At 36.4% G+C, this 14,142-nt stretch overlaps 1 protein-coding gene across 1 annotated transcript in view; it reads left to right on the forward strand.

Moving 5' to 3' along the window:
* The window catches only part of LOC306876884 (unconventional myosin-XVI-like), a gene marked incomplete at both ends in the record, with an annotated part of 162,128 nt that overhangs the window by 134,188 nt on the left and 13,798 nt on the right, over window positions 1-14,142 (forward strand). Inside the window, 2 exons of the mRNA XM_079428326.1 lie at window positions 4,024-4,176; window positions 9,093-9,178. Coding sequence (XP_079284452.1) covers window positions 4,024-4,176; window positions 9,093-9,178 — 239 coding nt within the window. The remainder of the gene's footprint in view (window positions 1-4,023; window positions 4,177-9,092; window positions 9,179-14,142) is intronic.

Consider the following 14,142-nt stretch of genomic DNA (forward strand, 5'->3'; position numbering starts at 1 on the left):
CTCGTCCAGGAGGTCATAAAAGAACCCAGAACAACATCTAAAGAACTGCAGGTCTCACTTGCCTTAATTAAGGTCAGTGTTCATGATTCAACAATAAGAAAGAGGTTGGGCAAAAATGGCATCCATGGGAGAGTTACAAGGCAAAAGACATTGCTGACCAAAAAGAACACAAAGGCCCATCTCACATTTGCCAAAAATATATTGATTATCCCCAAGACTTTTGGGGAAATATTCTCTGGACTGATGAGAAAAAAGTTGAACTTTTTGGAAGGTGCATGTCCCGTTACATGGCGTAAAACCACACCAACACACAACTTCAGGACCTGGACGACTTGCCATAATTGATGGAACCGTGAATTCTGCACTCTATCAGAAAATCCTGAAGGAGAATGTCCGACCATCAATCTGTGACCTCAAGCTCAAGCGCACTTGGGTTATGCAGCAGGACAACAATCCCAAACACACCAGCAAGTCCACCTCTGAATGGCTCAAGAACAACAAAATTAAGGTTTTGGAGTGCCCAAGTCAAAGTCCGGACTTAAATCCGATTGAGATGCTGTGGCATGACCTTAAACAGTCCTTTCATGCTCAAAACCCTCCAATGTGGCTGAATTAAAACAATTCTGCAAAGAAGAGTGGGCCAAAATTCATCCACAGTGATGTGAAAGACTCATTGCCAGTTATCGCAAACGCTTGATTGCAGTTGTTGCTGCAAAGGGTGACACAGCCAGTTATTAGATTTAGGGGGCAATTACTGTTTCACGTAGGGCCAGGCAGGTTTGGACAGCTTTTTTCCCTTAATAAATTAAATCATTATTTCAAAACTGCATTTTGTATTTACTCGGATTATCATTGTGTAATATTAAAATTTGTTTGATGATCTGAATCTTTCAAGTGTGACAAATATGCAAGAAATATATTTAAAAAAAAATAGTAAGGGGCAAAAAAAAATGCACCCCACTGTGTGTGTGTGTGTGTATATATATATATATATATATATATACACATATGTACATATATATGTATATGTATATGTATATGTATATATGTATATATATATATATATATATATATATATATATATATGTGTGTATATATATATATATATATATATATATATATATATATATATATGTGTGTGTGTGTGTATATATATATATATATATATATATATATATATATCAAATTTATTTATTTCCCCTTTTCTTTTCTCTCTCTGTCTTGATTCAGTTTATTGTAAAGGGCACAGGGGGTATTAGCTCCAGTCACATAAATATTACATGGACGAGAGATGATGTAGCTATGAAATATTAAATATCAAAGTCTCCTGCTCTGCTGACGGATGTGAATCGCTGCAATGCGTGTGAATCCCCAGAGTATAATGTGTGTGTTTGCGCATCTTAGGACACACTCAGTGTCACTGCAGAGCAGAGGAAATTACTTCTCCCATTACTAAACATTAATCTGTCATAATGTTTGTGTTAGTGTCATGCTTGAAATATTTCAAGACATGTCTACAACACAACATTTCCGCATGCTATATTGCACCTTTTAAGGTTGGGTGTTATAAAGCCCTCATATTTAATCAGATTTAATTAACTTTTTGTATTTAATTATTCTTCAATTGTGGACAGCACATCTAGTCTAGCTGTCTTTCTCTGTTGTTGTTGTTGTTGTTGCTTTTTAATGCTTTAGTTTTTAAATACATTAATACTTCAATTCAATGACTTATTAAACTGATCACATGACAGTAAAGAAATGTATAATGTTACAAAAAATTATATTCCATATGAATGCTGTTCTTTTAAACTTTCTATTTATCAAAGAATCCTGAAAAAAATCATGGTTTTCACAGAAATATTAAGCAGCACAACTGTTTTCAACATTGATAATAATAATCAAAAATGTTCTTGACCACCAAATCAGCATAATATAATTATTTCTGAAACATCATGTGACAATGAAGATTGGAGTAATGATGATGGAAATTCAGCTTTACATTACAGGACAAGAGTAAATTGCATTTTAAAATATATTAAAATAGAAAAGTTATTTTTACAGATGTAAAAGTTGTTTTTATTATTTCTAATATTTAAAACAAATATTTATGATGTTGGAGGGGAAAAATATGAATTTCAGTTGCAATTGTAATCAGATCATGTGGCACAAGAGGACAACATCTTAAAGGTGCCATGTTCTGCTGGTATTGTGAAGAAACAAGCGAAGACAACTGCGAAAATGGCAGATCATGGAAATAAATGTTATGTTCCAGGCTGTGCAGGGATGTGATGTGCCGGGATGGGTTGATGTCTGTATTCAGAAAGGCACGGAAAGCAAATAACGCATTCTAATAAAATAACATGAGCCTCTAAAGGGACACGGTTAGCTCGTTGTTAGCTGTAGCTTGTTACAGTACATAAGATTTCACTTACCACATAAACAGAGAAAGGAGAGATGACTGAGGATGATGGCGAATGATTTACAGATCCTGAGCACCACTGACAAGCATCTGATAGTGTAAAATGTGTGGTAAGTACTGTTGCTCCATAGTATAAACAGAGTACATGTGATTGTGAATCTCGAAAGTGAAAGTAAAACGCACTTGTGCATTTGAAAACAGTTTCAATGCCCAGGCTCCCTGATGCCCGCATTTTATTTACAGTATAATTACCCAACGATATAACTGTGCGAGAAAGTAATATATATTTCCCCTGTGTTTCCTTCCTGTGAGCTACTGAAATGAGCCGCACTGTGAAACAACCAATCAGAGCAGAGCTCAAAAGGATTATTCATGACCCTTCCAAATAAGCCAATGACAGACCGTTTCATTCTGGGGAGAAATCCTAGAGTGGTAAAACGGTTTCTGGAGTAAAACGGTTTCTGGAGAATTTTTGCCCTTACCTAAGCCACATACCTTCTATGTAGATATCAGAGAACAATTTAAAATATTGTATCAAAGCATTCTATGGCACCTTTAAGACATAGTTTTACTTTAATTTTAACTATTATGTTGATGTTTATTTATGTTAATTAATATTATGTTGATGTTTGACCAAGGGGGGAAAAAAGTGTTTAATTATAAAATGCAAAACAGCAGAATTTTCACTTGTAGGATTTTGGACTGTATATCTGTATACCCTGTTGAAAACATACCTGGATAGGTATGTTTTGAAGCATGACTTCTGGTTTGAGCTGGTTTAAGCTGGTTCTTAGCTGGTCATGTGCTGGTTTAAGCTGGTCATGTGCTGGTCCTAAGCTGGTCCTGAGCAGGGGCTAGTTGCTTAGGACCAGCACATGACCAGCTAAGAACCAGCTTAAACCAGCAGTCATGCTTCAAATCATACCTAACCAGCATATGCTGTTTTTTTCAACTGGGTATCTGAGCCTGAAATACTGAAATGTAATGCCTCATTTGAAATGAAATTTTAAAGACAAAACTCATTTACACATTTGTGCTCAGATGTACATGGTCATAATTGCCAATCTCAAGTGTAAAGCAATGTGTTTTCCTCATGTGAATATAAGGTAGTGTCTGTAGGGGTCCCAGACACAAAGATGCAGTTAATGAATCTCTGATAACCCCAGACGTTGGCTGTGAAGTCAGATGCTCATGACATGAGTGAGAGCATGCTGTAATGGAAACAGGGCTTTAAAGGGGCAGCTGACCCCTGTGCTATATCCATCCCTGTGGCGGTCCGATCCAAGCAGACGCACATGCCTCGAGGCTTAAACATACCCCCTGTTCTTCCGCTCTCTCTGCCGTCAACGTCATTGCTAGACTCAATCAGTCCCATAATTCCTGGCTAGAGCAGCTGCAGATGTCCCTTCAGAAATGTTGGTGACTCAAGGTGGAAGGTGTTAACTTGCATGTCACGTCGTCACCTTTTTTTGTCATAAACTGGGAACACATAGGTTGATGGTCACTGTTAGATGGTCTGTGGTGCCTTACGTTGTGCTGAAGCATTGGTTACACATGCAAATCAGTGTACTTATTGAATATTTTTCTTCATTTCTTTTCCATAGGACTCTCAAATTCCAACATTAACCTGCCAGGTCGAGAGGATCAAGGCCCCATCTCTCCGTCAGCACAGTTACAGGACAAAAACGCGAACAACCACACCTCTGCCAACTCTTCGAACCCTGCACCCATTGAGAATGGCAACCAGATCTCTAACGGTAATGGCACACAAGAGGTTAAAGGTGATGAAGCTTGTGAAGACTGCACACCAAACACTGGATAACCAGAAATAATTTGCAATTGCATGTTTTAAAGCATACAAACCAACGCAGATCACGCATACTACAAATAAGTTTGGGTATCGATACACACGCATATATATATATATATATATATATATATATATATATATATATATATATATATATATATGCGTGTGTATATACGTGTTTGTGTGTTTGCATGTGTGAGACATATATGAGATTTCATTTATATTTACATTTTACATTTACATTTTATTTATATTTGTATATAATAAATAAATGCAATCTGTTTACAAAAATATATGTATAAAATATATCAATATATTTTGAATGATTCACTAAAAAGAACTGGTTCATTTACCAAGGGCCAGTTTTATTAACAGCTTGCACCAGCGCAAACCGTCTTTTGGTGTTAAAATTTTACTGTCAGGTTTTACTAAAGACGCACAGTGATGAATTAGCACTGAAAAGGCATGGAGACAGTTATTTTTGCGCCTGACCTTATTGATATTGATATTGATATATGCATTTTTAGGAGTTTCCCTTTCAGATGCAAAAGTTATGGGAGGAGAGTATTCAAATGAATCATGCAACGCGTTTTACTAACGTTTGTGCTCCTTCAAATTACTGGCATTTTCGCCATTATTTAACGCCCAAAAAAGCATGTCTTAAATTATTTTGCACTTGAAATGGCTGCAATTGTTGTTGCTAGGAGGAGGCACTGCAAGGAACATAGAGCATGTGGTAGAAGATTTTTTTTCCACACATATTGCCAGAAGAACACATTATCCAAACACATCGTTTGCCAAGCCATGTATTTTTAATTTAATTCAGGAAATAAAAGACGACTTGGAATACCAGTCTATCAAAACTTCTAGTAAACCTTCGTTTTTGACCTCCGGTTCTTTTCAACGTACTGTGGCTTCATTTCTTTATTGACTACGCCAATTTGCGCTGTGCTTGGTATATTGCGTTGGTCGATATGTAAATGAGATGTTGCTTCTCTGTTCTTTAATTTGCATATTGTTAGTAAATAACATGCAGAAATTTCCCCTCCCATCTGCGCTGTTTTGGAATTGGGCTCTCACGCTAATTTGCCCTGTTTAAAAACTGGCCCCAAGTCACTTGTTTGAGAATCGGACAACATTGCTAATTACTATGTGTATTATATATATATATATATATATATATATATATATATATATATATATATATATATATATATATATACACATATATATACACACAGTGGGGGGAAACAATATTTGATCCCCTGCTGATTTTTTACTTCTGCCCACTGACAAAGAAATCATCAGACTATAATTTTAATGGTAGGTTTATTTTAACAGTGAGACACAGAATAACAACAAAAAAATCCAGATAAATGCATTTCAAAAAAGTTATATTGAGATTATATTGATTTGCCTTTTAATGAGTCAAATAAGTATTTTACCCCATTCGTAAAACATGACTTAGTACTTGGTGGCAAAACCTTTGTTGGTGATCACAGAGGTCAGACATTTCTTGTAGTTGGCCACCAGGTTTGCACACATCTCAAGAGGGACTTTGTCCCACTCCTCTTTACAGATCCTCTCCAAGTCATTAAGGTTTTCGAGGCTGGCGTTTGGCGACTCGAACCTTCAGCTCCCTCCACAGATTTTCTATGGGATTAAGGTCTGGAAACTGGCTAGGCCACACCAGGACCTTAATGTGCTTCTTCTTGAGTCACTCCTTTGTTGCTGGAATACCCATCCACGAGCCATTTTCAATGCCCTAGCCCTGACGGTACATGGCTCCGTCCATCTTCCGTTTGATTTGGTGCAGTTGTCCTGTCCCCTTAGCAGAAAAACACCCCCAAAGCATAATGTTTCCACCTCCATGTTTGACGGTGGAGATGGTGTTCTTGGGGTCATAGGCAGCATTCCTTCTCCTCCTCCAAACAGCGGGTTGAGTTGATGCCAAAGAGCTCCATTTTGGTCTCATCTAACCAGAACACTGTCACCCAGTTCTCCTCTGAATCATTGGCAAACCTCAGACGGGCCTGTACATGTGCTTTCTTGAGCAGGGAGACCTTGCAGGCGCTGCAGGATTTCAGTCCTTCACGGCGTAGTGTGTTACCAATTGTTTTCTTGGTGACTATGGTCCCAGCTGCCTTGAGATCATTGACAAGATCCTCCCGTGTAGTTTTGGGCTGATTCCTCACTTTTCTCATGATCATTGAGACTCCACGAGGTGAGATCTTGCATGGAGCCCCAGTCCGAGGGAGATTGACAGTTATTTTGTGTTTCTTCCATTTGCGAATAATCGCACCAGCTGTTGTCATCTTCTCACCAAGCTGCTTGACGATGGTCTTGTAGCCCATTCCAGTCTTGTGTAGGTCTACAATCTTGTCCCTGACATCCTTGGACAGGTCTTTGGTTTTGGCCATAGTGGAGAGTTTGGAATCTGATTGATTGATTGCTTCTGTGGACAGGTTGTTTTTTATACAGGTAACAAGCTGAGATTAGGAGCACTCCCTTTAAGAGAGTGCTCCTAATCTTAGCTCCTTACCTGTATGAAAGACACCTGGCAGCCAGAAATCTTGCTGATTGATAGGGGATCAAATACTTATTTGACACATTAAAATGCAAATCAATTTATAACTTTTTTTAAATGCGTTTTTCTGGATTTATTTGTTGTTATTCTACCTCTCACTGTTCAAATAAACCTACTATTGAATTATAGACTGATCATTTCTTAGTCAGTGGGCAAACAAACAAAATCAGTAGGGGATCAATTTTTGTTTTTCCCACTGTATTTCCCTCATTTAGAATAATAGTCAACATGTTCATCAACATTAAATGAGGGTAGGAATAAATATTGCAAATTTCACCTAATGTAAATCCAACTGAGATTCTCAAGAACATTTTCTGGCCACGTAAAAAAGACTTGTATGCAATTATTACTGATGTGACCCATTATCACTCAGGTGAAAATGTTAGGTCTACTACGCTTTCTCTTCATGGCTTTATAAATGTGATCAAGAGAAGGGGAGACTAACCCCGCAATCCCATGTTACATTAGGCCATTGGCCGTTCCATGTCTTAATGTGCATCCATCCAATTATTCAAAGTTCAATCGCATGTCATTGGCCAGCCCAGCCTTCCCCCAAGGTTTGTTTACCACAAAGACAGCTCCAATGACTGCATAACCTTTGACCAGCTGAGCATGACTTACACCACAGAGGCACAGCGCTTTACATGCATGGGGATGTAGTGGGCGGAAGTTTTAAACAGCCAGCAGTGACCTATACACTCAGCCATTAAATGCCTGCATCTTCAAGATAATGGTATATGAACTAATGTGCATTTCCCAAAGAAAATACCAGTGCTTGCAAGATAGCAAAAGAATAGAGTTAAAGTATTAGGTAGCTAAGGTTTTAGGCATATCTACATGGGCACTGAAAAAAAAAAAAGTTTTTTTAGTGACTGTGATGGTTTTCAGAACTGGGTCCATTTCTTAATATAATACTAGAGCCTAGTGATTTTTTTATGAACATGACTGTAATACCATGGTACTTTTTTGGTACCGTAATGTTTGGAAATCTACCATGATGATACCATGTTTTTTGTTTTTTTTTCATAATTATTATTTTTGTTGTTGTTCTTGTTATAATGTTTACATAACAAATAATAATGGATTTATGTATTCATGCATCTTTGTGCTTGCCATTAAACAATATGTAAATACAGTAGATGTAAGAAACAAGACCAGTCGGAATTCATATGGAATTATTACAATGACATCCTTGTTGCAAACATTTGGGCAATAGCTACTTTCCATTTAAATGTCCATATTAATTTATTAGTATCATTACTAATAATGATAATACTTTTATGTATTAATCATTATTTTGTATTTTTTAATAACCATTATTTAATTTACTAATTTATATCCTTGTTCTCATAATTAGATTTTTAAGATTTAACCAATTTAATCCAAATTACAATTGGATTTATATTGTATACCTAAGTTCACTGTTATCCCACCGGTTACTATTGTGACCATCAAGATGTTTACTCATTCTATGACTACACTCAACAAAACTGAATATATGTGAATTCATAAAGATATTGTGTACCAAAAATCTGTCATATTTTTATGTTTACATACTTTACCAGCCTTTCGTTTTTGGAGCTTTGATGCAGTGATCATCTTCTCAAGGTGCAAACAGGAAATAAACTGCTCTGGTCATGTGACAATATGCACTAACCATGAGAAACTGCACATAATTAATTGAGACCCTTTATTTTTATTTTTCCCATATTTGCAGGAAGTTCTCTAAAACATCAGTGAGTAAGGTTTTTTTTTTTTTTTTTTTTTTTTTTTTTTTTTTTTTAGAGCTTTACAAATGAAAAACTTTTTACGGGTGACCGGGTTAATAATAATAAAAAAAAACTTAATAAGCATAGCAAATAAACCAGTTTTCATTCCAATTACTCAGTCAATATGAATTTTGTGATGCATATCTAGGAATTTATACAGATTTTATGCCCTTCTTTTTGAGAATTTAATTATCTTAAAAATTAAAAGAATTTTAATTATTATTATTAAACAATTTTAATTCTTGGAATGCAGTCAAAGCACTGAATATGATGGTCACATAATTTAACAAACATCTCATAAAACTAAGGCTGAAATTATATACAAGACAAACAATATATATGATGTGGTACAAGCTAAATAACAGAAATTTAAAGAAAAAAATGGAGGAATTTCCATGTAGTGTTCCCATTATGTGATTACAGTTAGAGCAATACATTAGAGCAACATAATCCAGAACCTGCATGAATAATGTTGCATTTAACATCCGGATATTTCTCCTTCAATAGGAACGTTGGAAGACGAGGGACATCCAAAGTCTAATGCGTCCAGCACCTCGGCGTTACACAGGCACATGGACAGCCACCACACTCAGGTGAAGCATATACACAAACCCACACTCACATGCACACGCTCTCTTGTGGCATCTGTCATCCACTCTTCCATGGGGAGAAGGTCTCCAGTGACCCCAAATGGCAGATGTAATCATGGGTAATGAAAGTGAGAGCGGGTCTCATGTCATCCCAGACTCAGCACTCTGCCAAATGAAATGAGTCGAGGCTTATCTGGAGATCATATTCAGAGGTGCATTAGAGGAGAGAGTGGTGCTCCAGCCCTGTTCTCCTCCTCAGGAACACGCTGAAAAGATCACTGTGTGCCCTCTGCGCTTCTCAGCATCTCACTGTGTGTCCTGAAAGCAGGGTTACCCTCACAAAACATTAAAACTTAACGAGGGTTCTCTGAGAGCTTTCTACCTCAATAACACGATCTGTCTCTGTTCTCTGTGTCGATCTCTCAACAGTAAGGTATGGGAATCGAGAATACTGTTTCAGAACCGGGCTGTTTTTAATATAATATTGAAACCGAGTGATTTTCATGAACATGCCTGTAACACCATTGTACATTTTTGGTAATGTGATATTTGGAAATTTATACAAGTAATATTAATTCTGTTAATATTATTAATAGTAGTAGTAGTAGTAGTAGTAGTAAGTTATGTTTAATTATAGATAGACAGACATTTATATATATATATATATATATATATATATATATATATATACATTCAATGCACACAGACTGAAGTAGTTTAAGTCTTTGGTTATTTTAATTGTGATGATTTAGGCTCACATTTGACAAAAACCCACCATCTCAACAAATTAGAATACTTAATAATAATAATAATAATAATTCATTACATTTATATAGCGCTTTTCTGCTTTTCTAAGCACTCAAAGCGCTCTACATTGTGAGGGGTGGTGTCTCCTCGTCCGCGTACTTCATAAGACCAATAAAAAAAAACATTTTTAGTGAATTGTTGGCCTTCTGGAAAGTATGTTAATTTACTGTATATGTACTCAATACTTGGTAGGGGCTCCTTTTGCTTTAATTACTGCCTCAATTCGGCGTGGCATGGAGGTGATCAGTTTGTGGCACTGCTGAGGTGGTATGGAAGCCCAGGTTGCTTTGATAGCGGCCTTCAGGTCATCTGCATTGTTGGGTCTGGTGTCTCTCATCTTCCTCTTGAAAATATTCAGGTCAGGCGAGTTTGCTGGCCAATCAAGCACAGTAACACCATGGTCATTGAACCAGATTTTGGTACTTTTGGCAGTGTGGGTAGGTGCCAAGTCCTGCTGGAAAATGATATCAGCATCTCCATAAAGCTTGTCAGAAGAAGGAAGCATGTGCTCTACAATTTCCTGGTAGATGGCTGCGTTGACTGTGGACTTCAGAAAATACAGTGGACCAACACCAGCAGATGACATGGCAGCCCAAATCATCACTGACTGTGGAAATTTCACACTGGACTTCAAGCAACATGGATTCTGTGCCTCTCCACTCTTCCTCCAGACTCTGGGACCTTGATTTCCAAATGAAATGCAAAATTTACTTTCATCTGAAAAGAAGACTTTGGACCACTGAGCAACAGTCCAGTTCTTTTTCTCCACAGCCCAGGTAAGACGCTTCTGACGTTGTCTCTGGTTCAGAAGTGGCTTGGTAGCCCTTTTCCTGAAGACGTCTGAGCGTGGAGACTCTTAATGCACTGACTCCAGCTTCAGTCCACTCCTTGTGAAGCTCTCACAAGTGTTTGAATCAGCTTTGCTTGACAGTATTCTCAAGCTTGCGGTCATCCCTGTTGCTTGTGCACCTTTTCCTACCCAAATTCTTCCTTCCAGTCAACTTTGCCTTTAATATGCTTTGATACAGCACTCTGTGATCAGCCACCCCTTTCAGTAATGACCCTCTGTAACTTACCCTCTTTGTGGAGGGCCTCAATGTTCGTCTTCTGGATCATTGCCAAGTCTGCAGTCTTCTCCATTATTGTGGTTTCAAAAAACAAGAGATACCCGGAATTTATACTGTAGAGATGGTCATTAATTGAAACTCAAATTTAAATATTCTAATGTTTAGAGATACTGATTTTTGACTTTCATGAGCTGTAAGCTCTAATCATCAAAATTAAAACACAAAAACTTTTGAAATGTTTTACTTTACATGCAATGAATCTAAAATTATACCTGCAACTAGTTATATATATATATATTCATGATTTTGCATTTATATTTTCTGACTTTTAAGTGTATATTCAGATTAAATAAATTAATATTGAAATTTACATTTATGTATTTAGAATTATAACTTTTAGGATTAATACATTTATATTTATATCTAATTATTTTTTCATTTAATTATTTGGCCTTTCATAACATACCAGAATGTGGATCAGAAGTGTTGAATTTCTTGCAATTCCTGCCTCATCCAACTAGATTGCATTCTGACATTCTTTCATTTATTTTTCCGATAATCTTTCCAAACATAATTTATAGAAATACATATATTTATTCAAAATTCTAATCAAGCATCTAGTGTTGAAGAAAGACTGATGCATGTGCGGTTTGTGATGGGCTTTTTTCCAATAAATACATGACACATCAATGGTTTAACTCCTCTATCTTTACATAATCTTGCATATGATAAATATACATGAACTTGACTGTAAATAATACATGGATGATCGCCACCGACTGTCAGATTAAAAGCTTCAATGAATCAAGACTGAATCTTCCTAAATGTCTAGTTTATATACAGCTTTGGCCGTGATGTTCAGGGCATGGCATGAGCAGTATACAGTGTATGTGACTGTCAATCACTAACAGGAAGACCATATTAGGAACAAGGAAGCCATGGCCAAACGCACAGAATGTGACTTTGGTAGTTATTGAAAAAGACAATACAAATGTATCACACAGACATAGCTAGAGCAGACACCATCTGTTAGGATGATGGGATTGGGGACAGATATATGGCACTGTCACCTGCAGACAGCAAAGAGAGAATGCTGTGTGTCAGTAAGGCAAAAGGACAATAGTAAACACTCAATTTTCAGTTAGAGGCAGTTCTTCGTTGAATTCAGTGATGTCATCATCCAGTTTAAATAGTATCTGTGCAATCAAGTCAACGATATCGCTGGAAATGAAGTGTCCCCAACTAAGCAAGCCAGAGGTGACAGCGGCAAGGAACCAAAACTCCATCGGTGACAGAATGGAGAAAAAAACCTTGGGAGAAACCAGGCTCAGTCGGGGGGCCAGTTCTCTGGTCATTTCGGAAGCGGCGCCGCAGCCAATGATCTGAAAACACCAACAAACAAGCTGGAGTTTAGCAAACTAAATGAAAGTGTCCCTCAGTCGGTCTGTTCTGACATGAGATCTCTACTATATTGTTTGCCATTCTGATTGCTGAATAAATGCACTTACTCAACCGCTGTTGTTTTAATAGAGAAATAGGCTATTGCCATTTGGAGTTACTAGGAATTTCACTGTTATAATATTTTTTGTTTGATTTACCAGTTTTCATAATGTAGACAGAGATCTACAGTACATTACATAAGTCTATGGTATTAATTTATATAATAAAAAGTCTAATAAATCAGTGCACTAGATGAGGTAAAATACACCATGTACATGTCCACATTCTATTGATTTGTGCTTACTGGTGAAAGTGCAATACCTGAAATGCAGAAGTAAATTTCTCAAATGACAACAATCATTATGATTATAATTTTGATCAAAAATATTTTTTTTATCAGTTTAACCATTATTCAAAATGACGAAAATGTGACTAAGATTTTGTTGACTAAAACCTGACTAAAATGCTCATACATTTCATTGATTTAAACTTGACAAGGTTATCTAAATATGATAACTAAAATGTACATTTGAGTAAAACTAAGACTAAATAAAAAATGGCTTCCAAAATGAATACTGTTGTACGGTTAATTAATAATAATCTTTTTGCTAAAATGTCAAGTTTTCATTGATTAAAACTAGACTAAATTCTTCAGGTTTTCTTGGACTAAAACTAGACTAAAATTTTGAAACTTTTAGTCGTCTAAAACTTGACTAAATCTAAATAGGATAAGGTTGACTAAATATGATAAAAACTAACAAGGACATTTTACCACGGGACTAAGACTAAAATTGAAATAGCTGACTAAATTAACACTAGATCTGTCTCTGGGACTCATCTAGTTGTACTGATCTCCAAATGAATTCAAGATGGTAGACAGAATCATAAATAATAATTTCATTAATTTTATTAAAACTATCAAAAAATAAAATAAAACTAAATAAAATAAAATAAAAAAAATTGTTAAATTGAATTTTACAAAAATAATCAAATTTAATACATAGAATAGTCATTTAATAAAGACATTTAAATTTGTATTCACTATTGTATATGCTAAGTGTTTTATGTTTACGAATATCTTTAGCAAAGCAACATACTAACAGCACACTTCACTGAAATCAATTATAAGTTGCATCTCAGCCACTTTTGAAGTTCCATCTAAATTCTTTAGAAACTGCCTATTTAGATGGAAAGGCAGCTCACTAGGTTTTGGACCAGAGATTGTTTTCCTGTTTCATAATTGTTCCATGTCTGCATAATCTCCCTGATTTACTTACCAAGTCATATGTGAGTTACAGTAATGGAAATGTGCTTTCATAATAATTGAAAGCGAGAGACCACCACAGTGCACCTGTCACTCTCTATACGTAATTTGTGGCCCCCTGCTGAGGGCCCCACATTATGAAACTTCTGCTGGCCTGTAATGCTTTATGAATATGTAAACTATATGTATAACGCTGTGTCCCTGAGGTTCTCTTCCATAAAGTGGAACACGCACTTGTCGTAAACTCGTGTGGGCTGTTTGTTATTAAATGCAAAACAGCGAGCCGCTGTTATTTGACATAACCGAAGCAGTGTAAGGTTCCTGAGTGGAGTGCTGGGGTCCTCGCTCTCTCGATCTCTCTGACTCAGCTGTGTTGTCATATTGCCCAG

This window comes from Barbus barbus, assembly GCF_936440315.1.
Source record: "Barbus barbus genome assembly, chromosome: 11".
Lineage (NCBI taxonomy): Eukaryota > Metazoa > Chordata > Actinopteri > Cypriniformes > Cyprinidae > Barbus > Barbus barbus.